Source organism: Sus scrofa, chromosome 9 (genome assembly GCF_054392235.1).
Source record: "Sus scrofa isolate SSC_HxYL_T2T_F1_AM1 chromosome 9, Sscrofa_HxYL_maternal_Yorkshire_Landrace_v2.0, whole genome shotgun sequence".
Classification (NCBI taxonomy): Eukaryota; Metazoa; Chordata; class Mammalia; order Artiodactyla; family Suidae; genus Sus; species Sus scrofa.
In genome coordinates, this window is record NC_139391.1 from 20,748,363 (window position 1) to 20,772,698 (window position 24,336).

Here is a 24,336-nt window from a genome sequence, read left to right on the forward strand (position 1 = left end):
AAGGGACCTGAGGAATGACATAACCCCTTTTTGCACAACACATAAAGAAATAAACCTTAAAAAACTGCCTTTGAGTCTCCCTCCCCTTTTAGCCACTATTTGAAAGAGCTGGACCAATGACTCAAACGACTTGGTCATTCTGGTGATGGGGTGATTTATTTTCATCCCCATTTCCTTATCACTGTAAAAATAAATGTAGATCCAGCTCTCACTCACGTTAACATTCTCTCCTTTCTCTACTTTATCCCCTGTAATGATACGTGAATCAGTCTCATACTGAAACAGAAAATCTCCTAAGAGACACTCTTAAACCCCACGATGGGTTGCAGGTGGAAGTCTCCTGGATACTAAGGGTTTGTTTGGCCAGGTTTCCTCAATGAATAATAATGAAGCACAATAGGAAAATACAAATGTTCAGTCCCTGAAACTGCAATAGCAGCAGGGGAGAGTCCAGTTGCTGTCCTCAATTCCTCCAGCATTGATAAACAGTCTGCTTGGCTCCTTACAGATGTTGTCTATGAAGTCTAGGGTTACAAGTAACTATTTTCCAGCATGTAAAGGGATCCAGTCCTGTCCTTCAGAACAGCTTGGCTGCCTCCCCAGGATACATGTAATTAAAAATATATATCCCTGCAAAAGCTCTTTCGCCAACAAAATTGCCACTGATGTCAGGATATGTGCTGTTTCCAAACTGAGAGCTGGAGAATCATTTTCTTAATCTTTCAGAACCTAGTTCTAAAGTCCTGAAACTTCCACAGGGACATTTCACCAGCAACAGGTCTAATCCCAACCATCTTTCTGAAACCACAGTCCAACTTTTCAAATGACCTATGTAAAATCCCTGCACCTAGTCAGTCAGCTGCCTGCCCGTTTCTTATCTCTCAGGAGTTACAGCCAGAACCGCAGATTTCTGAAGCTTTTAGCTACCCTCTGGTTTCCCCCAACTTCTCTCTTTTCTAAATTTCTAAAAAAATCATTCATAGCCTCACCAACCAAAATACAGCTAGTGTTAACATTTAAAGAAATTCCTTTTCAGTTCTTTTTTTTTCTTAATAAACTGGTTATTTTTGTAAGATTATAATCGCCTTGTATATGAAAATTCACTTACTATGATAGGATTGCATTGTTCTATACTATTACATAACCTTTAAAATTTTTAATGACTGCAAAAAAAAAAAAAAAAAAAAACCCAAACCAAAAAACACCACCAAAACTTCCAATACATAGACTGCTTTCTGAAGCTTGACTGTACCATCACCTTTTCCCCAAGTGATGTCTTCTCCCTCTCCAAGTACTAAACCTGCCCTTAACCCTGAGGATAAGAAGGAACTCAACCACCGCAACCATTCCTTCCTGCACGACCTCTAAAATCCCGCAGGACAACACGAGGGGCCATATTCTACAGAAATAGACATTAAATAACACACCCAAGAAATATGGGGGAGAAGGGAGGTCAGTGAGGAGAAGTTGCCCCGTCTCCTTATCTCTCCTTCCAAGTCTTAGCTGCAGCTGGCTGCCCTGCCGGGGACTCGCCCACCGAGCAGCGGCGGCCAGAACCCTTGGCAAAGATAACTTCAGCTCCACTGGGGTTAGGGGCTTGGCCAGACACGGGTGGGCAGGGGAGAAAAACGGAAGGGCGGGGTGTAAGAGTGGGTTCTTTCGCAGGCCAGATGACTTACACAACGTTTTGGCTTCCAGTCCCTGAGAAGGGACAGAAAAGTGGGGGTGGGGATGGAAATCACTTTTCCAGGATAGTCCTACCCTTCAGCCTAGGAAGAGGACAGGGGGCTCGACCTGGCAAGAACTCCACGGAGTTAGTTTGCGGCGTCCCTGCCCGAAGGGTCCCGCCCGGGGTGGGGGTAGGGGCGCCCACCTGCAGCTGGCTGGAGCAGCCGTACTGGATGAGCGGCGTGAAAGTTGTCAGCTGCAGCTCGGCGTCCGTCTGCAGCTCGTGCCCCACCAGGTTGGGCATCTTGGTCACGTTGTAGCCCAGGTTCTGGCACATGGAGATGCGGATGGGGTCGCAGCGCCGCTCCTCCTCGTCCCCGAAGCCCCGTGCTGGCCCCAGGAGCAGCAGCAACAGCAGCAGCAGCCGCAGACTGAGACCGACGCCCCCGGGCTCCCCCAGGACGCGCGGCCCTGTGCCCCGCCAGGCCATGGCCAGAGCCGGGGGCAGCGGCGGCGGGGGCTGCTTCAGCAGACACCCCCAGTTTGCACCGGGGCGCCGGCTGCCCGCGCTGCTCCCAGCTCCGGGAAAGGGAGAGTGATAAGGCGCCAAGGGCGACGAGGGGGCAGCGGCCGGCTCTCGCAGCTGCGCGCGACTGTGCGGGGTATTAGACACCTCGCGCCGGGGCCAAAGGACAGACTGCGAGGGTCATGGCTACAGAAGGCGAGCCCTCAAACCCGGTGCGGGCCGCGTCCGCTCTGCGTCTGCAAAGCCCGCCAGCACCCAGCGCCGCGCCGCTCTCTCCGCTGAAGCCCTCCGCGGCGCTGGAGGTTCGCTGGGCGGTGGCGGGGCGGGACGGACAGCGCGTATCTCCAATGGCCGAGCGCCGTGGCCAGCGAGGGGCGGGGCCCTGCCCCGGCAGGGTCAGGCCCCCGCCCGCCACCTCCCCCCACTCCATGGTCCCTCCCTCCCGCCCCGAAGCGCCCCGCCCCGCTTCCCGGCTCGCTTTCCTCCCACCCTGTTCGCGACGCTCCGGGGCCAGGCCGGGATGGAGCCGAGGCGCTCCGGCCGGGCCAGCCTGCCCCCACTCTTCCAGGTGAGAAGTGCTCCCAGATCAGTCGGCTCCTTTTCCTTTCTGTCTTCCAGCTGTCACCTCGGCCCGTGGCCGCCTTCCCATCAGGCAGCGAAACGTACACAAAGGACACGGGGTTTGGATTTGCAAAGATTAGGGCTTTAAATCCTGGCTGTGTGACCTTGAGCAAATTGCTCAGCCTCTCGGCGTCGGTCTCCTCATCCGTAAAGAGACTTGGGAGGATTAGAGATAATGCGTAAAACGCTTAGCACGGTGCCTGGTACAGCGCGACCTCTCAGCTATTTTCACTCGGAACTTGCTAGGGTTGGAGCCCGGCCCCCTCTCCCCGCCCCCAGCCTCGGCCCGACCTGCACCCCGGAGCTGCCGGGCTCCAGCCGCGAGTGTGGGAGGCGCCCCAGAGCAGCCGACCAGTCGACCAGCCGACGGTCTCGCGCTCCGATTTCCTCACCGTACGAAATGAAATTCCACAGGGGGATTCGAAAGGAAATGAGACCGGGACGCTCCGTGCTTCTCGGCCCGCCGCCCTTCCTGTCTCGGGGACACGGGTTTCTAAATAAGGTTGGGAGGGTGAGAGGGCGGGAGGGGAGAGGTTTGACCTACGCACGCGGGAGGGGGGGGGGCTGAAAAGGCGCCCAACCACCAGGGCTCCCCTTCCCCAGCTTCCCGGACATCTCTCCTCTGCAGCCTGCATCTCTTTCTAACTTATTCTGCTTCTGCCAGGGTCCTGGGGATCATGTGAGCCGTGTTTGGACCCAACTTTCCCCTCTTACTCTCAGCCCTCCTTGGACGGTGCTTTGTGCTGCCCACACTCTCCACTTTGCAGTTGGGCCAGTGAAACCCTAAGCAGGTGAATTCCTAAACCATTTACTCCTGGCAGAACTGTGGTCAAGGCACAGTCCTCTCTGAGCCTCAAACCGGCCATCTGTAAAATAAGGAAGTTCATATCTATGACACACAATTGCTTTTGGAGTTAAATGAGATAAAGCGTGTAAATCCTTTATCACACTGACTGGCACATAGTTAGTGCCAAATAACTTGGTTATTGTTCTTGTCGTGGGACAGCCTCCTGCCTTCCAGTCTGGTACCAAAGACCACTCCTGCAGCCCAGGTCTGAGCTGAGGATCTGGATTAAGAGCTTTCTACTCTCTTCCTGAGATTTTTTCTTTTTTTTTTTTTTTCTTTTGTCCAACACACCGTTTTCCAGGGGCTTCATGACAGGGATCAAGTTTTTGTGTGTTTATATCTTCCCATTTCAGCCAAGTCTGGCATATGGCAGAGGCTGGATGGAAGTTAGAAGGACCTCTGTACAACTCATATGGAGCTCAAATTATGTCTTGTAGTTTTAATTTTATTTTATATTATACCAACTGGACCTGGCTGAGGGCAAGAATCGAATCAACTTTTTTTCATATTTGGCTCTGTGCCTGTTACAGTTTTGGGCCCATATAGGCTGCATTGTCTCCAGTCATCATTATAACCTTCCAGGGAAGGAGACTCTCTTATCCCCTTAAAGAAATGAAGAAACCGAGGCTAGAACCAATGCGATTGTTAGGAAACGAAAGACCAACCAAACAGAGGCCCAAAGGAGACTGACCTTTCAGAAAGAGAGGGCAGGATTATTTTCCCAGTAAATCCAGCTGGAGATCTTTATACTGAGCAGTAGGGTTGAATCTTCTGTATGTCTGTGCAGAGTAATGCATGAAACTGAGCCCATTGGCCTACAGAGATGAGTAAGTGACTAGATGAATGAAAGGAACTCACAGGAGGAGACAAAGAACAGACAGACAACTGTCACTGGATGTGATAAGTGCACACAGAGAGATATGTAGGTAAATTGTGGTAGAGGCAGCTAAGTTTGGAGGGCTACTCAAAGGGGGATGACCAGCAGAACTCTGAGCTTCTTGACAAAGCAGACCTGTGTGCAGTTGGTACTTCTACACCAGAGTACTTGCAGGGAGGGGAGGGGGCATAGCCTTGTGCTAAAGGTATGTGTACATGGTTTATTAAATAATGAATTCCATGGTGTCAAGGAGCAGGAGCTGTCCCTTGCACAGGGCCTGGCACCCAGAGAGAACCCATTAGTATTGGGTGAAGGAATACTATTGTCAAATCAATAATAACTCATATTCTACCTTTACTCTGGCCAGATATTGTATTACATGCACTGCAGGCATCATGTCACTTATTTCACGCAACAGCTTGTGATAACTGTTGTTCCCACTGTACCAGGGGGACAGTAAAAGAGTTTACGCCACTTGCCCAGGAACGTATGGTTAGTGACAGAGAAGGACTCCGACGATGGATATCTGCCTGGCCCCGAATTCTGTGCATGGCATTGCTCTCGAAGGGGAGGTTGCCTAATCCCTAGTTAGAGATGACCCTTTTGTGATTTGGACATTTTTTTTTCCCCAGCGCCCTGGCATCTCCGCCTCAGCCTGCTAGAAACGACTGTCTCCTTTGAGAACACTTGAAAAAGCCCTTTGCCCATCAGAAGCTTTTCCTGTCAACAGCTTTTCTTTCCCGGCATGGAACTCATCGCAGGTATTTTCCAAAAAAGAAAGCCGGGGGAATCACATTTCAGTCTGAATGTGGAAAGAAAACAAAGCCCACGACTTAGAGCTAAGTCTGAATGGCCTGGAGCCCCTCAGCCTCCCTCTCCCAGAGCGGTTTACACAGTCGCCAATCTGCTCCCGGTGACAGGCATGGCATGTTTGTCTTTGTTGCAGAAAACACTTCCCCAAGGGAGTTCCAGACAGAAGGCTATCCACCCTGTCCCATGCAGAGCGTGTAGGAGAGGCGCAAAAGATAGGGACTGGGCAACAGACCTTCTATTAACCTAAAGGACAGGCCATGGGCCCCTGGTGGCTCTGGTCTTGGTGCCTGGGCAGCTACCTCCATCCACTCTCTGAGTAATAAAGATGCAGCCACTTTGGAGCGGCAACAAACATGACTTCAGCAGGCTGTCGGGCGGTTGGAGGGCTCTCCATTTGCATCTAATGAGAGGCTGGGTTCTAATTAACTCCTGTGATGTGTTAATTTTTCAACCTGACATTTTCTGCTCTAATAGATTCTTGTAATGGTTCCTAAATTAAAGGCTGCATTTGAAGACTAACGTTTAGGTTAAAATCCACCACCTAGGGGGAGGGGGGAGAGCCCATAAACATCCTTTCCCTCCTAAGGGAAACCTCTCATTTGCAGTTCTTTGCTAACCCAATTAAGTGCTGAAGTAGTCACCCTAGAGCCTGCTTTTTATTTCCTGCGAAACAATCCAACTAATCCATATTCAGTAGCTTCCAAGAAAAGTCTTATTCCAACCACTCATGAAGAAACCAGCTTCTTTGAATCTGGACAGAACATTTAAAACTCACAAAGAGCTGTCTTGATAGAAAATGCAAGAAAGTGGTTCATTCTTACCCTGTTTGGTTTTGGAGGGGAAAATGCACTGTGACTAAAACCTCATAAGGGTTAGGAGTTTACTGTGGGACAACAGAAGCCTGGGGAGAAGCCATGCCCCATGCCATCAGTTTATAGATAGTCCGGGTGCTGCTGCTTCTCCTGCATTCAAACTAGTTATAAAACAAGAACATGTATGCTGAGTAAAGCAGAAGGGAACAGTAATCTTGGTCAAAGTTGAGGAATCACAGGCCCCAAGTGGTTAAGAAATGGCAGAGCCAACCTCTCTTCTTATTCATGGTACCATTAGCCAAGAGCGAAGAATTAAGTCACCACAGAGCTCTTGGACATCAAGGAATCGAAGCCCTGTTTGTCCTTCCAAGCACAAGGTGGTACAGAGGACACTCATACTTGGCAGGAGTGATGGTCTAATGTACAGAGCGGCACCTAAGAACCTTTGCAGGGGGCAAAAAAATAATGCAAACATTTTGTACCTCCACAACCTCGTTCCATTTCAGTTTTTATCAGTCAAGCCACTAGCAAATGTTTAGTGATGTTTAGTTCAAATAACCATTGTGGACATGTCACTGAGCTGGGTACTGGGTGACATGCAGATAAAAAAAGGGGGATCTCTGCCTTCAAGGAGCTTACAGTCACATTGGAGGAGATTAAGACATGAGACCAAGGGTGAAACAAGCTTGTTAAGTGCTTTTTCTTGAGCGCCCTTTCTGTGGTATGTTTGGTCTCTTTGTTTTTGTTTTGTTTTGTTTTCAATCTCCTTTACAACCCTCTGAGGTCAGAGGCTGTGTCTTCACCATTGTGCTGCTGAACAGCAACGAAAAACCCTATCTGATCCAAAGAATGAGCTCAGTAGCTCTTGTTGAGTAAATAAATGAATGATTCAGGCTTTGAGTGCTCTAATTCTTCAGAAAAAGAGAGTCTTCATTATGTGCTGGGTATAAATGACAACCAAAATACAACTTAACTGGTCCCAGAATGATGGTCGTCTATTCTATAAGCCTCTCCTGCAAGACAGCTTTTGGCTTTCTTCTGAACTTGGTTGTTTTGCCAACCATTTTTTTTTTTCCTTTTCTATTTTGCTGTGCTGATTCTTAAACCTTTTAAGGTAGGAAAGTGTCTTAACCCAAAGTGTTACTTGATTCAGAAATCTGTTTCTCTACTTCATGAATCAGCCCAAAACATTTTCCTATCACTATTCGTTAGCTAGCTGACCACTCCTCTCATTATTGTCAGCGAAAGCTCTTAGGAATCATATATATCACAAGACAGGCGGTAAGCAGGGGTTCTCAAGCCAAGGAATTATAAGTCAGGGGATCACATTTGTAGAAAGAATTGGAATGTGAGCTTAGCTGTGGACTGTGAATGCGTTTCCAAGAGATCCAGGGACGCATATAGAAGGAAGGCACCTGAAATAATATTCTCATAGGCATTGCTCTCATCAGTTGACATAAGTGAGAAATGAACAGGAATAAAAATGATGCTAAATAATTACCAAAAGGTGAAATGGCCACCTGCTGTGATAAGCATGAACTAGCCTAGACAGAGTCCCAGCTGGTGGTTTTAAAACATAGCCTTAATTTCTTCGACATTCTTCCCATTAAAGGGCAGGGTATATGTTCCCTTCCCTTGAATCTGGAAGGGCTTGTAACCAAAAGAGTATGGTGTCAGTGACAGGTAGTGACTTCCAAAGCTACATCATAAAAAGGCGATGTGTGTATCCTCACATAGCAGAAGGGACAAGGGGACTCTCTGGGGTCTCTCTTATAAAAAGGACAGTAATCTTATTCATGAGGCTCTGCCTTCATGACCTGATCGTCTCCCTGAAGTCCCTATTTCCAATGGGGACACATTGGGGATTTCAACATGGATTTTCAGAGAACACAAACATTCAGTCTGTTGCAATGCCTGTAGGTTTAGATTGGTTTGTTACTTGGCAATATAGAACCACAACAGAATTAACCAAATATCAAAGGAGAGCATGGCTCAGCTAGAGAAAGAATGGCTGTCACCTAAAGATGGATAAACCGACTTTAGATCCTTTCTGGGGGAGAAGTATAGTATTGTTTTCAGCTGCACGAGGGACAGTTGTGTCATGTTAAGTGGAGGCATGGTTTTGCTGTTATTTTTATTTAGAAGTTAAGTATGGTTAAAAGAAGGGTATGTGACTGCCAGGTTGACAAAGAGTGGACTCTGGTAGCTTTGTGCTGTGTCCATTTAGCTGCAGTGGAAGTATAGTTCCCAGAATTCCCTTCCTTGCATGGTTCTAGATTGGGATTGATCACAAGAGAAATTGGCCCGAGACTGGGGAGGTGGAAGTGAAGCAGGACTTTGTGCTCAGAAAGTCAGTGTTGAGTGCCTGGCCCAATGGCATTTCATGCATGTTGTCTCTAACTGCTGGCTCCTTGCTGACATGGGCCAGAATCTGGACCCACACCATCTCCTTCAGCCTCTCTGGGTCCTGGGCCAGGCGCATGCGTAGTTCTGTGACCAAGGACCCTTGCTTCTGCAGGTTGCCTGCATCATCAAGATGAGAGGTGGTTAGAGATAGATGTGGGATCCAGTTTGTCTGATATGCCCTTGACTTTCCAAAATTTGTGCCCAGCTTTCCCTCTTGATTGCAGGGCTGGCTGATCTGTAATGACTTCAGGCCCAGCACCCACACTGGATTGCCACAGTTTGAGAGGGGTTGATACTTATTATAAATTATTGATTCTACCTCACTCAGAGTGACCCTACGTCTTCAATCATCCCTGACTGATAGATCCCATAAAAAAGATTAATAGGAGTTCCCACTGTGGTGCAGTGGGATCAGTGGTGTCTCTGAAGTTCCAGGATGAAGTTTGATCCCTGGCCCGGCACAGTTGGTTAAAGGATCTGGCATTGCCACAGCTATGGCTTGGATCTGATCCCCGACCTGGAAACTCCATATGCCATGGGGTTGCAAAAAAAAAAAAAAAAAAAAAGATTCCTAGAATGTTAGCTCTGGCAGGTGCCTCTGAGTTCACCTGGTCCATTTCTCATTTCTGAATGGGGAAACTGAGGTCCCAAAGGGCGACTTGTGCCACATAAAAAAAGAGTGACTGAACCAGTTTGCTAACTTGCTCTGTGACCCAAATATTTGCCAAATTCCTCTTTGACTTATGGAATTGCAACAGGCCTGCTACACCAGATCCTATTATCTGTACAAACACCTGATTGAACCCCTTCTGTCATTCTCTCCACTAGGTATTTTACAGAGATGACCTCACTTAAAACACTTGCCCTCCAGAATATATCCTCAACCTGAATTACCTCTCTCAGTCTCCACCCCCAGCAAATGAGCCTCATCAACCCTAACTCACTCAAGGTCTCCTAACAGACCTGCTGCTTCCACCGTGGCTCATGGGCAGTCTCTTCTCTACACAGCATCTTTACAAATCAGCTTCCACAATCAGCTTCCTCTCCAGCTGAAAGCCTTGCGGCGGTTTCCCATTGCTGTTGGAATAAAACTCTCATGCCCACACCTACACGGTCCTGTAAGATCAGGCCCCATCTCCCCTCCCCTTCGGTCACACTCAATGCCTTGCCCACCACGCTCCAGCTTCAGTGACCTTCCTTCTTTTCCCCAGACACACCCGGCCAGTTCCTGCCGTAGAGGCTTTGCCAGCTCCTCAGCCTACAAGGCTGCTCTCCCCCAACTTCCCATGGCTGCTCCTTCCTGACAAGTGTCATTTCCTCTGCAAGCTCTTCCCTGAACACTCATGTCTCAGCCTTCCCTTCCATCCCTCACTCCTTACTCTGTTTCATTTCCTTCACAGCACTTATCCATGCCTATCACTGTCTTGGTTATTTACCTGCTTGCTTATTAACTCTGTCTCTCTCCTAACGAGAACAACTCTCCATGAGGACAGGGTCTTAACTGTCTTATTCACAAACACGTCCCTGGTGCCTAGTTTGTGCTCAGTAAATATTTGTTAAATGAACAAACCTGTAGAGTACCTACTGTATTCTCCCCATTTTATCTTTTTTATTTTTTTATGTTTGTGTCTTTTTTTTTTTTTGTCTTTTCTAGGGCCACACCCATGGCATATGGAGGTTCCCAGGCTAGGGGTCTAATTGGAGCTGTAGCTGCCAGCCTACTCCACAGCCACAGCAACACCAGATCTGAGCCACGTCTGTGACCTACACCACAGCTCATGGCAACCCCGGATCCTTAACCCACTGAGCGAGGCCAGGGATTGAACCCGCAACCTCATGGTTCCTAGTCAGATTTGTTAACCACTGAGCCATGATTGGAACTCCTCCCATTTTATAGATGAGGAAACAGGGTCCCTGAGAGAATCTTTGATAGTCAGCTACCTTCTAGTCTAGTCATGATTGTAAGTTAACCGTTTATTGAGTCTTTCCTGTGTGCACTGATGAGGTAACTGAAATTGCTCCCCCAAGAAGCCCTCATTGATCACATCCAGGTGCCTGCATTTTTATCTGGTTTGCCTTCAGCAGCCCTCAGTTTTTCAGTTTCAAGTATTTGACTGCCTTAGTTTTTCTCCATTATCTCTTTCGCCTTCAAGAAACCATACCATTCCTATCCTAAAGCAAGAAGAGACACATTTAAAGAAAACAGTTTTCATACACATGCAAAGAAATAGTAGTAGCTGATAGCATCTGTTAGACTGCTAGAGACCTGGAAGGAATCTTCTAGATCATCGGGTGCAGAACTCAATAGATGAAGCATCTAAGACTCTTTGGAGGGGAAATGACTTATCGAAGACAGCACTCAAAACAGCTCTCCTTTACCCTGCCTCCAGGACTCTTGGATTCTTTCTATCATATCAGCCATCTTCCTTCCACCTCCTTCCTGGAGAAACCGGGATTCCTATGGAGACGAGGCTGTGGGGAAGCAGCAGCAGACCCATTTCTCAGACCTGAGGCTTCAGATTGCATATACAGGGAGCTAGGGTATAGATTGCTCTGTAAAACCATGCCTTTTCTCCTTTTCAGTAAGACTGCCTCATGTGACCAGTCATGCACTAAGAACAATTAGACTCCTCCCCTCCCCCCTGCCCCCAGCCTGCCCTTGAGGGTGGCCCATTACTCCGCCACCTCAGCCAACCCACCTCTCCTTCCTCCTCGTCCATACATTATGTTTCAGAAAAGTTGTCTTGAATGACTTCCTCATTTCTGCTGCTGTGACTGTGTAAGCCCCCCTTGCGGGTCGATGAAGTCTAAATTATTGCCTCCCTTGGAGTTCCCATCGTGGCTCAGTGGTTAATGAATCTGATAAGGAACCATGAGGTTGCGGGTTCAATCCCTGACCTTGCTCAGTGGGTTAAGGATTCGGCGTTGCCATGAGCTGTGGTGTAGGTTGCAGACCTGGCTTGGATCTGGCGTTGCTGTGGCTCTGGCATAGGCCGGTGGCTACAGCTCCGATTAGACCCCAGCCTAGGAACTTCCACATGCTGCGGGAGCGGCCCTAAAAAAAAAAAAAAAAAAAAAAAAAAAAAAAATTATTCCCTCCCTGTGAGGCCTGAGCAGTGGGAGTGGCTCAGAGAATGGAAGGGGTCTTAGAGGCCAAGGAGCCCACCTTGTCACCCTATTTGCAGCTGTACATGAATACAGAGAGGAAAGTGCATGGTAATTGAGTGCTCACCTTGACACTGTGAACTGGACACAGAACAAGGCTAAACCTAGACCTTCTGACTTTGCAGCTCTGTGCCTCCTACATGGTGCTGAAGTTCTGGCACTTAGCACATGAGGGGCAAGATGAGGCCCCTGGAAAGGGTGCTGACTGACTGACAATATCTTCCAGCAAGGAAATCAGGAAATTCTGTTTCCTTCTTAAAATTAAGCTCCACCATAGTAACTCTCTACAGGAAAAACAAAAGCAATAACAAAGTTTCTTTGTGACCCCAGGGTTTTTGCAAGAATTAAAGATATACATATATGAAGGTTTTTTGCTATTGGGCTTGGAAAATTCTGTTGGCTTCCCTTCACCTGTTTGTTGTAGCACTGGGTTAAAGTTTGCCTGCGTTGTTGTACATAAATTCAAAAATTCTCCACTCCTCACACTAGAGATAAGTTTTCTGTGCCTTTTAGTAAGGGCGATGCTATGGTGAAATTCCAGGAGCATGATTTATCTTATATTCTTGGTGAATAGTGCCCCCTGGAGTTGTCCAGTATGTGGTTCTTTCTGCTACAGTGGCAACAAATAATAGCTAAAGTGCTGTACATACATGAGCTAAATTAATATAGTACCCTAATTGATTAAAGGTAAGGACTACTGTTGTGTCTGTTTAACAGCGACAGAAAAGATTTGGAGGGATTAAGGCACTTGCTCAAGATTACAGGATAGTGTGTTAGGTTTAATTCACATTAGAGCCAGAGAAATCTGCTGGGAAACTTTAAATTGACAGTTTATTAGCTATGTGATGCTGATCCACTCAATCTTTCTGAGCCTCAGTGTCTATATCTTTAAAATGGAATAAATTATGGTAGACACTGTTGGTTGTTTAGCCATTAACCTCTTCCCACCCCTACTTGCCCCACCCGAAACTTTTTCCTTCCTATCAACAATGTATTAGGCTGCCAAGTGCTTCAGAGGAAGGTGAACTCTTTTCTAGCTCTAGGACAGGGGGTTAAATCCCTCCCCTTGTAAGTGATTGGCTTAGGAATTGGCATATGACATGATTCTAGCCAATGAGATGGAAGTAGGTAGGGAGGGCTATTCTTGGGGGGTATTTTCCCTAATTTTTAGGAAGGATTATAGCAAAAAGATCTACCTCTTCTTACTCCAGCTTTTGGATGTTGTGTGAGGATGTGAAGACTAGAACTGTTGCTGCCATTTTGCTACCAAACAGAGTACAGGGCAAATGTTGAAGATGAATATGTGGTTAATTTTTCAAGCCTGGAGTTCCCACTGTGGTTCATTGGTTTAAGGATCTGGTGTTTTTCTAAAGAGCCCTGACTCTTTAGTGAGAAAGCAGAAAGATGGAAAGAACTTGGGTTCTTACAGATATGATTGAGCTGCTGAATTAATCAACCCCAGTATCCTTATGTTTGAACCTGTGGTTAAGTGAGAAAATAAATTTTTCTCCTTATTTCAGTCATTTTTATTTGGGTTTCTTTGTTAGTTCTTGCAGCCAAAGATGTTATAACTGATCCAGCAATCAAACCAGTAAGATTTTTTTGTGGAAATTTAATGGTGGTTAGTAAATATTAATGATCTCAGGATCTAAATCATAGTGTAAGACTCTCTTCTTCATAATGATAATACCTTAAATGGTACAGTCTTCTGTCACAGGATGCTTCCATAGGCATTCTTCTACTAGATTGTGAATTTCTTGAATATTGAGACTATGTTTACTTTATCTTTAGCTCTAGCTCCTAGCACAAGTGTTGAATGTCCCTTAAACCATATTTTTTAATGACACCGATGCTCACTTGGAATTAATTACCTGGGAACCAGGCAAAGTAAATTGACACAACTCTAGATGTATGTCTGATAGTATAGTTGTTAGCTATAGGACAGCTCAATTTGGTTCTTTGATTGGCAAACCTTATGTTAAGGTGTTTAAATGTTAACTGCTGTTATCTAAGACCTGTGTTACACTGAAGGCATCATTAACTTTATAACCCATCATGTGAACATTCCCTGACTGTTAGCATTTCCACCAAGGGCAGAATTAGGTTGCTTGGAAGAGCTTGGGTAACCCAGGGCTCTAGAAAGAGCATTAGAAAATCTAAACATGATTCTAAAAGACAAGAATTTTAAGAATAGATAACCATCACCTAGTTGCCTCTGCCTTTTGGAGGATGTGACCTTCTGTATGCTATAGACCATAAAAAAGGGAGAGAGAAGAAAGAGCCCCTTAAGAAGGAAGAGCCCCTGGAGAGATAATTTTGTGTTTGTGCTGGCGGAATGGGGTATGGAGTGGAAGGAGGTTATCAAGGAAAAGGAAGCCTATGGCCATCAGTATCTCTGGGCTTCTTCCAAGAGGATGAGCTTTTCTAAGGAACATTCAACTCTTCACCATGATTTTGTCGATAAAGGGAATCCTTGGCCAACAAAGCCTTCTTAGTGGTTAGTAAGCCTGTGTGGAAGTTATTATTTCAACCGCGGTCACCTAATTTTTTTTTTTTTTTTGTCTTTTTTTTTCTTAGGGCCGCACCCGTGGCATATGGAGGTTCCCAGGCTAGGGGTCCAATTGGAGCTGTAGCTACCAGCCTACACAGCCACAGCAACGCCAGATCCCAGCCGCGTCTTCAACCTACACCACAGCTCACGGCAATGCTGGATCCTGAACCCACTGAGCAAGGCCAGAAATCAAACCCGTATCCTAATAGATACTAGTCAGGTTTGTTAACCACTGAGCCATGACGGGAGTGCCCTCTGTTCCCTAATTTAACCTTTAATGAGTCTAGCATCTAGAAGGTGTCTGGCTCAGGAAATGGAATTTCTTTTTTTTTTTTTTTTTTTTTTTTGTCTTTTTGCCATTTCTAGGGCTGCTCCTGTGGCATTTGGAGGTTCCCAGGGTAGGGGCGTAATCGGAGCTGTAGCCACCAGCCTATGCCAGAGCCACAGCAATACCAGATTCGAGCTGCGTCTGCGACCTATACCACATCTCATGGCAACGCTGGATCCTTAACCCACTGAGCAAGGCCAGGGATCGAACCCACAACCTCATGATTCCTAGTCAGATTCGTTAGCCACTGAGCCACGACGGGAACTCCAGGAAATCGAATTTCCATCAAGTACACCAAGTGATGGTATTGTAATTTTTCAGACCTTACCTTGAGTATTACTGATAGAGGAACATATCAATACCATAGTTTGAGGTGACCCCTGCCAGCTAATTACTGTGGCTTTCAGCTGTCACTGTCAGGCTTTGTCTGCAAGGGCAGAGCATGTTGGGAGAAGTTGGGTCTAGAGAGCCTGATGCTTAGGTAATTCTCTTCAGGAGGTCCTCCTGGCCCCTTCTGCCCACAACAGGGACCTTAACCCTGAACAGAGGGCAGGAACAATGTCAGGGCTGCTTCTAGCCATTTTCCGTGGGAATTGGTAAATTATCCCCTTTAGGTGGACACTGCCTAAGCGGTTCATGGATTGGTGAGAGAAAAAGAAAGCTAGGAGTTCCATTGTGGCTCAATAGTTAACAAACCCGACTAGAATCCACGAGGACATGGGTTCAATCCTTGGCCTTGCTCCATGGGTTAAGGATCCGCAGCATTGCCGTGAGCTGTGCTGTAGCTTGCAGATGCAGCTTGGATCTTGCATTGCTATGGCTCTGGCATAGCCTGACAGCTACAACTCTGATTAGACCCCTTAGCCTGGGAACCTCCATATGCTTCTGGTGTGGCCCTAAAAAGACAAAAAAAAAAAAAAAAGAGAGAGAGAGAGCTAGATTTTAGCCTCACTTGCCCATAATGGGTGCCTTTGTACATGGTAAACAATCTACTCAACCCTATGGGATGGCTTCCATTGTATTTGTTTCTCCAAGGAAGGATCTTGGTCATCTGAGGATTGATTTTAAAAAATTAAAATAGCTTTTTTTTTTTTTTTTTTGCAGTACCCAATGAGGCCCTAAATAAACAGCACCCTTTTTCTCACTGGGTTCAAAACAAATTGAATAAATAAATAAATTAGCTAAAAATATTACCTTTATCAGTGATGGAGGCTGGCTTGATAAGTGTATGCTACAGCTTGAGTACAGAAAATAGCTGCCTTTTATTCGCTGACCAGCATATACCAGGTGCTGAATTGACACTATGTCCAACCTTCCCACAACTTCAGGAGATAAGTATGATGATCCCCACTTTATAGATGAGAAAACCCAGTCAGTCAGGTGGAGGAGAATTCAAATCCAGGCCTGACCATCCCCAAAGGTCCCCACTTCTTACTTGACACTGCCACTTCTGCAGAACCAGCTGGAACTTCTCCAACCCAAACCCGATTAAATCAACCAATCATTCTCATGAGATTTCCAAAATTGTCCTCTGGCAGTGTTTGTCCCTCTCCCCAAAGTTCTCCTTTGGCACAAGCCAAAAAGGCCTGGCTCCTCCAGCAGATATAGAAATGTGTAAAGCCTCAAGTCCTCCAATTCCGGGTTATTTTTCATTGCCCCTGGGAGCACTAGGTCTAATGCCAGCACGGACGTGCTATTTTGAAACTAAACTCATTTCTCAGAAAACTCAGGCATAGTGCCATTGCAAGGATATATTTTATATCATCACCCAGGTCTTTGGTCCCACAGAGCAGTATCACTGCTGCTGTCCTGCTCGCTGGGCTTTGTCGCCTGTGGAGAGGGGCCACTTTGTTCAGTGTTGCTTCCCAAACATGTTGGGAAAACACATTCATGGACCCAGAGCGCTATTTTGCCCTCATGGATTTTATTGTTACAAAGATAGATGTTTCCATGGGATAGGTCTTGCTTTAGGCCAGGCTTCTTAGAGGCAGAGCTGGAGATGTTCGAGTGATTTATTGAGTGTTTTCAAGGAGAAGGAGAATGAGAGAAATAGGATTGGATGGGACGTGGGGGGTGGGAGTAAAGGGCCAGACAAGAATTTGGCTTTAGCTGGAGGCTGGCTTCACCTTGATCCCATGCAGATCTCTGGAGCACGAGTGTTACCACAGGGGTCATCTCCCCTTAAGGTTAGGGGGGCTGGTCCTTTGTACCCCCGTGACAGTCGTTTGCTGGTCCCTGGCTGTGGAGGTCATGTGTCTGGGTGCCTGTGCATGGAGCTGCCGTGTCAAGGCGGCTCCCTCTTAGCCAAGGGCAACTCTCCAGAGAAGGGAGTAGCTGTGAATTGTATTAGCCAACTCTCAGCAGGTCAGGGAAACTGCCGGGGTGCCCTGGCTGGTAAAAGGGATCTGGGCAGGGCACCAACACCAGTTCTGAATCACAAGACACAAAAATCACTTGACTCTGTGGATTGGTTCATTAATCTCAGCGTTCCCAGAGATTATGCCTCATGCTATATTCCTCTCTATGCATTTAATTGGTGAATACACCAAGGCCAAAACCAAGAGCAAAATGCCCCTGTACTTCCAAGAAACTGTGACTAAGGATAATGTACAAGCAACAGTCATCCTATTTCAACATTTGGCCCGCCTGCCGAAATGCAAAACTGTGGCAGCTACAGCATCAATTTCATTTTACGTTCATTTTTGTGACCAACAATACTGCATCTAGTTCAGTCTTCCAGTGTGACCAACAGGTGGCACCAGAAACACCCACACTTAGTCTCACTAATTTATGCATTATGTGTATATATTTGCTAAAATGTCAATTCCTCTCGTCTTAGATTTTTTTCACATTGAAAAGGCACTCATAACATTAAATCCAAACCAAAAATTTGGTAATTTACAGTTTTCCATTGGCTTCTTGACCTCTTTCTTGTAAGGTTATTTGAATATGAAAAAAACGGGGCGGGGGGGGGGTGATAGGGCCAGTGAATTCAGAAAGAAAACATCTATTCATTAGCAAAAGGAAGGAAAAAAGACTGGAGTCCTGCATCCTTTTCCTTCAAGGTCTCTTGAGTGTATAAATGCTGAAGATTATTAGGAAATATTTGAATAACAGGATAAAAAAGTCAAGGATACTGCCTCCAAAACATGAACTTTATTCCCCACTGAAAACAGACTTGGATGTCCACCAAGTTGTTCAAGGATCGCCCTGGCCAATATCTGACCACAGGGTTCCACTCCGGGAAAGGTCTCCGAGTCCAGCATTCCCCATTTTTAAGTTTGTTTCTTTTGAAGTTTGTACTTTATTGTTGGTAAGGGGAAGTAAAGGGTGGGCATGTGCGTGTGTGTGTGTGTTTGTACACGCTGCATCTTCCAATTCCCCCCCCCCCAAATGATCCAGCATTGCACTTTTTTTCCTATGCTGGGCTATTCCAAGGAGCAGAATGACTTAGAGGAAAAAGCACTGAACTAAGAATTAAGCTGCAATGAACTGATCTGAGAATTAAGCCACTTTTATTATTTTATTTCTCAACAATTTAAAAAGGGGGATACTGGGTCTCAGAAAAGTCATTTAGGTCTAGCCAGGACCTCAATCCAGTTTCTCTGACCCCAATGCCAAGATGGGCCATGAACTCACCCTTCAAATTTAGACAAACCTTTTCACCTTCCTGGGTTTCAGCTTTACAGCATAAAGGGCTGGACTGCATGGCTGCAACACACTTCCTAGCTAGAAACCTCTAGATTCTGAATAGTACGTGTGGAGTGGAGTGTCTTGTGTACTGATAGGACTGGAGGTGTGGTTTGGCACCACCGTCTGTAGGAAGGGAGGGTAAAGCTCACTTTGATAGTGTTCCAACGTGGAAGGTGACACGGCTATTATACAATGCGTGAAACAGTCTGGTTCTTGTATTTGGGGGGAAAAGTAAATACCAGGTCCTGATTAGCCTTTCCTATACCTGTCGTCAGCTTATTCTTCTGTAAACATTGTGCCTCTGTGAGCCTTCCTTTTCAAATGAAATGATCCCAAGGTTTGGAATTCCTCTTCGCATGCCATGCTCTTCTGCCATGCATGCCGAAAATTATTTTCACTGCCCTTCTCTGAACTTTTACTATTTTTGCTCTGCCTTTTTGACAGCAAGACTGATTAAAGGGAGGTTTGGGGGTTTGTTTTGTTTTTACCTAAAAGATAGAGGCCACAGGACTCTTGAATGGTACATACGGATGCCTTGCTCATTTATATCTCTGTAATGTGAGTGAAAGAAGTCAGGAAAGAGGAAGAAAAGAAATTAACCTTAACTGAGTGCCAGATCTGGCTCATTAGCCTGTCTTTATCTTCTCGTTTTCTGTGATTGGTCCAAGGCAGAATCAACTGCATTTTTCTATAAAGAACAGATAACGATATTTTAGGCTTTGTGAGGTGTAAGGTCTCCATCAATTCCACTGTTAGGCCAGAAAACATAATACATAAATGAATGGGTATGGGGTGTCCAATAAAACTGAAATTAATGGACACAGAATTGAATTTCCTGTAGTTTTCAGGTATTGCAAAATATCAGCCTCCTTTTGTTTTTCAACCATTTAGAAATTACAAAACTATTCTTAGCTCTGTCCAAAAGCAGGAGGCAGACTGGGATTTGGCTTCTGGGTCATAGTTTGTTGACTCGTGGTCTCAGAGATGGGCACGTGACCCACAAGAGGCCAAAGTCCTGCCATGAGATTTGATACGTGGACACTGGGAGAGAGAGTGTGGCTTGTCCTTTTGGATTTTGATTCCCATGGCTGTCTTCCTTCCCACAGGAAGAGATCCTGTGAGAGTATGAGACTAACAGCACAAAGAACCAGAGCCAAGCAGAGCCAGCTAAGGGGTGGAGAAAGAGAAACAGATCCCTAAAAACTTCATTTGAAAATCTAGATCTAGCCATGCCTATTAGTTCCATGAGCCAATGAATGCCTTTTTTTCCCCCCTCAGTCTAGTTTGAGTCATGGGTTTTGTTGTTGTTGTTGTTGTTGTTGTTTCTGGGCTTTTTGTGGCCGCACCTGCGGCATATGGAAGTTCCCAGGCTAGGAGTTGAATCAGAGCTGTAGCTGGCGGCCTATGCCACAGCCACAGCAACGCCAAATCCGAGCCGAGTCTGCAGCTCATGGCAATGCCGGATCCTTAACCCACTGAGTGAGGCCAGGGGTCAAACCTATGGCCTCATGGATACTGGTTGGGTTCAGTACTACTGAGCCACAATGGGAACCCCTAGGTCAGGTTTGGATCACCTACGATGAGAAGATAGGTTTGTTTTCAGGACACTATGCAATACCACCTTACACAATTATTAGCAATAAAGAGAAAACTAGCTTGTATGTCTACTTACCACATGCTGGGCAGTTGGCTAGGCTGCTTTCCTATGTGATCTCTCACTCAGTTTTTATGACAACCCCCTGAGCTTGATTGACATTATTTTCTTCGTCTTATCAAGAGCACAGACACATTTGATGCCAGTAGATTGCTTGCCCAAGTCCAGTGTTTGATGGCGGAATGGAGCAGCTTAAAGGGATTTTCAGAGGGGTAGAGGGAATAGACTTCTCGTGTCCCTTTGCTTCCCACTTCACTCCCCAAGAAAGAATGGTGGGAGAGGAAACTTTGTCAGGGCACGCTTAATCCCTTTTCTGGGAAAGAGAGCATGCACTCATCAGGAATTCCTGCTGTTCCCTCTGGCCATCCTGGGCGGCGGGGAGTGGCCATCCTGGAGTTCTCACCCAGCTGCCCAGCAGAGAGTGGACGAGCAGCTGAGGCACTGGTGCACAGCCCGGGTTAATCCAGGCTGCAGTTTGCCATTCCCTTGCAGGACCGATCCAGGATTTCCTTCAGAAGTATCACTTCACAGCAGCTGGCTGGCTTGACTTGGCCAACTGCTTGACCTCTGGCTGCACAGGAAGCTTCAGCAGGTAGAACTTGGCGGTCTCGAGGAGCAGACACACCCTGAGCTCCTTAGGTTTGCACAAACAAGGGTTTGCATGATACAGGATGAGAAAGGAGCCAGGGAAAATGATCCTTCACGTCCATTAACCCTCACCTTGATATATCAGCCCTTTGAGTTTTGGCTTGAAGACAAACAAGTACCACAGTAATAGCCACAGTTACTTATTGGGCAACTACTGTATCTCATTCCATTTCTTAGCAAGATAGCTACCACCGTTTGTCAAACGATTGCTAAGTCCCAGGTACTTGACTTACCACACCTAACTCAGACTTGGCCCTGGGCAGAGACACAAAGAATGTTTGTTGAGTGAATGAGTAAATGAGTCCAAGTGTCTGCTTTCCATAAAACAAGAAATGGCTGAGGGCACACTAACTCAGTGATGTCCTCTGTGTATGTTGCTTTCAGGAACTCTTAAAAGTCATGAGAACTGTCGGGGACATCCATGCGATGATTCAGTGCAATGGACCAGAAGTATACATTATTTCATGGGTCATTTTATAGGCCTTTGATTTACCTAATACATCCTAGTGGCCTAAAAGAGTTAATGCATCTTTCAAAAATACTTCCCACTGGGAGTTCCCTGGTGGCTCAGGGGGTTAAGGATCCAGCATTGTCACTGCTGTAGCTCTGGTCACTACTGTGGCTTGGGCTTGATCCCTGACCCCGGGACTTCTCTACCCCGTGGGTGCAGACAAAAAAAAAAAAACATTTCCCACTGGTCTGCTGGGGAGTAGCTTGAAGCAGGGAAAGAATCTGAAAAACTTTTTTTGTTTTTTTGTTTTTTTTTTTTTAATCTTTTTATTTTTTAGGACCACACCCACAGCATATGGAAGTTCCCAGGCTGGGGGTTGAATTGGTGCTTACAACTGCCAGGCTACACCATAGCCATGGCAACTCTGGATCTGAGCCACATCTGTGACCCACACCGAGGCTTGTGACAACACAGGATCCTTAACCCACTGGGCAGGACCAGGAATCAAACCCACATACTAGTTGGGTTCATTACTGCTGAGCCACAACGAAACCTCCCTTGATTGAAAAATCTTTAGGCCTTTTTATTTTTGGCCTTTTTTTTTTTTTCCCCTCAACCTTAACCAGACCAAGTGCTCGCTCGGTGCTAAAAAAAAAAAAAAATTAAGCAGAGACTTCTTGAAGGCAAGTCTTTCAAATGGGGAAGGAGGACAAGTTGGGTGAAAAAGTTCAAAAGCTGGAGCTTTGGCTATTTCCTAGGTAGCAGGCAAGGCCTGAGCCCAGTTCTCCTTTGCTCGCTCTTTGAGGCAAGGCTGAGTTAGCAAGCTATAAATTCCACTCATCTAAGTGTGAGGAATGTGGAGATGAATGCGGGGAAGTCTCCGTTCCAGAGGAAAGGGCATGAGAGTGGGCCAGCTGGAGATGGAAGACAGGACATACCCCAAGTGTGAGCCAACGGAGATTTGAAATTAGAATCTGGACTCAACCTGCGTCGAGGTTTTAAGACCTCTGATTGTAAGTGGAGAGGGCTGTCAAGCAGTTGGAGGACATTGCGGAGAGACCTGAAGTGACACAGCATCGATTTGCCCATTTATCTGACCATGGGAGACGACGTATCTTCTTGGCAAGGAAAAGGATTTGTGGCAGAACTTGACCTGGAGAGTGAGGGTGAAAGAAGGAGAGAGCCCTGCAGAGGTGAGCGGGACAAGGTCAGCCGGTGCAGCGAAGCTCCTCTGGCTTTGCCATCAAAGGCAGCTTGATGGAGACAGGTTGTCTCCGAGACTTGCCAAATTTCTGGTGGGCTGTAGATGAAGTGCCCCCGTAGAACTCGTGGCCTGGGATCCAGGTCGGGCACTTAACTTTGGAACGTGTTGCAGAGAATCATTTGTATTGGGAAGTGCGGCTGGGAGGACTCTGCTTGTCTTTGAAAATCAGTGTTTGCTGGCACACACTGAGGCTCTCTGTGTTCTTAGATATTTCACAACGGCCTCTTTCCTCATCGTGATTAGACTCAGTGTCAACAGGATGAGGCAGGAGCTGTGAATTTGAGGATAATGACCCTCTTAAGGTTTGATTTGAGTGGAAGGAATCAAATGTGTAGTCTCTCCACGTTATCTCACCCGGTCGTAGGGTAGGCGACTAGTAGAAAAGGTATTGCCTTCAATGGCCAGAAAGCGGGGCCTCTGGCTAACGCTACCATCAATGTGCGAGGCGGGGCAGCCTCTTTCACGTCTTGTATTCACTTACCTTACCTTTAACATCATGGGATAATAGTATTTTTTCTTCTCATAGAAGTTCTTGTCAAAGTTAAATAAGATAAGGGGCCATATACTCTTCTAAGAATGAAAATCGGCTCCATTGCGTTCCATGAAGAAGGCTTGCGAGTCTGTTCTTAAGTCCCAATTCTCTGTTTATCACCTGTATCATCTTGGGCTAGTTTTTAAACTTGTCTGTGCCTCAATTTCCTGGTTTCTGAATGTCTCTCTCAAAAAGTTGTCATTGTAAAAACATTCCCCTTGGCCTAATGATTAAGGATCCAGGGCTGTCACTGCTGTGGCCTGGTTCACTGCTGTGGCACAGGTTTGTTCGCTGGCTTAGGACCTTCTGCATGCCATCAGTGCAGCCAAAAAAAAAGTTGTTGTAAAGAGTAATGTATATACAGCACCAACTCTATGGACAGGGCTTGCTAAATTATACTGGTGGGGAGTTCCTGTTTTGGCACAGCGGAAACGAATCTGACTAGGAACCATGAGGCTGCGGGTTCAATCCCTGGCCTTGCTCAGTGGGTTAAGGATCTGGTGTTGCCGTGAGCTGTGGTGTAGCCTGGGAACCTCCAGATGCCATGGGTGAGGCCCTAAAAATTAAAAAAAAAAAAAAAAAGCAAAAAATAAAAAAAAAAAAATAAATTATCCTGGTCATGTTATTACTCTTATCAAGCAAGAGACACATATTAGGTTCTTAGATGAGTACTTAAGCTGATCTATGATAATTATTGATTATTATTATTATCATTAATGTTTCTACCTGATATGAAAAAAAAAATAGGTAGAGGCAGAATTTCTCTTGCTTCTCTGCAGAATGGCTGAATGCAAGAAAAGTAAATCTAATCAGTGCAAAGCAACCTGGGCTTCTCTGGACCTGGATCTTTTTCTATCACCTCAGGAAATCCTGTTTCACAGGAGTCTTCATTGTATTCAAATAGGACCAGTGAAGGGACTAAAACCACTCTGGGTGTTTCATGCATAGACAGGACCCAAACTCTGGGGACAGGCCTTGGACATACTCCTCAGCAATAGCTTAGTAACAACCGCAGCCCCACAAGAATGATGTTCTGCCAGGAGCCTCAAAGCCAGGGTGGTGTCCTGCCACCAACTCACCACAAGAGATTGTCCCAAAACGGTGGGGAAGAAAGAACCACATTTTAAAAATTATAGGACAGAGAAACACAAGTCCGAAATATTCATAGGCAGAATGTATGATAATCTCATAACATCCATAACTGCTAAGAGAGAACTAACTATACCAGGACACTTTAGCTAATAAAAACTTGTTGTTAACAAAATTGGTTAAGCTTTCCAGAAAGCTAAAAAAACAAAAACAAACAAACAAAAAACTTAGGTATTTATTTTTCTAGCCAAAGGGTCTCATGGTTACATCTAAAATTTTTTCACCCACCATGTTTTTTGGAGGCAGTTCTATTTTTGTGTGTGTGTTTAATGAGTTTCTGAAAACTTATATGAAAAGTTGAATCTGTAAAAGTCAAGCAATAATCTTACAT

At 46.0% G+C, this 24,336-nt stretch overlaps 3 protein-coding genes across 19 annotated transcripts in view; 2 read left to right on the forward strand and 1 right to left on the reverse strand.

The window, feature by feature from the left end:
- Nucleotides 1-2,471, reverse strand: part of FZD4 (frizzled class receptor 4) — a 92,329-nt gene extending 89,858 nt beyond the window's left edge. For 9 of the 10 annotated variants that reach the window (XR_014814850.1, XR_014814848.1, XR_014814849.1 and 6 more), the window contains exon 1: nucleotides 1,874-2,471. Coding sequence is in view for 4 of the 10 variants with exons in the window: in XM_084975590.1 (XP_084831716.1) it covers nucleotides 1,874-2,158 (285 nt within the window). In the remaining 6 variants the exon portion in view is untranslated. Of the gene's footprint in view, nucleotides 1-1,427; nucleotides 1,583-1,873 lie in introns of those variants that run through there. The other variant, XM_084975593.1, reaches the window with a different exon arrangement.
- LOC106504840 (uncharacterized) overlaps nucleotides 2,369-24,336 on the forward strand; it is a 50,086-nt gene continuing 28,118 nt past the window's right edge. For 2 of the 3 annotated variants that reach the window (XM_084975610.1, XM_084975609.1), the window contains exons 1-2: nucleotides 2,369-2,762; nucleotides 5,172-5,300. In XM_084975610.1, the coding sequence (XP_084831736.1) occupies nucleotides 2,377-2,762; nucleotides 5,172-5,220 (435 nt within the window). In that variant the 5' untranslated portion in view covers nucleotides 2,369-2,376 and the 3' untranslated portion in view covers nucleotides 5,221-5,300. Of the gene's footprint in view, nucleotides 2,763-5,171; nucleotides 5,301-5,485; nucleotides 5,872-24,336 lie in introns of those variants that run through there. The other variant, XM_013979237.3, reaches the window with a different exon arrangement.
- TMEM135 (transmembrane protein 135) overlaps nucleotides 22,053-24,336 on the forward strand; it is a 280,594-nt gene continuing 278,310 nt past the window's right edge. For 2 of the 6 annotated variants that reach the window (XM_021062616.2, XM_084975599.1), the window contains exon 1: nucleotides 22,114-22,253. Coding sequence is in view for 1 of the 6 variants with exons in the window: in XM_084975596.1 (XP_084831722.1) it covers nucleotides 22,160-22,182 (23 nt within the window). In the remaining 5 variants the exon portion in view is untranslated. Of the gene's footprint in view, nucleotides 22,254-24,336 lie in introns of all 6 variants that reach the window. The other 4 variants (XM_084975596.1, XM_084975603.1, XM_084975602.1 and 1 more) reach the window with 4 other exon arrangements.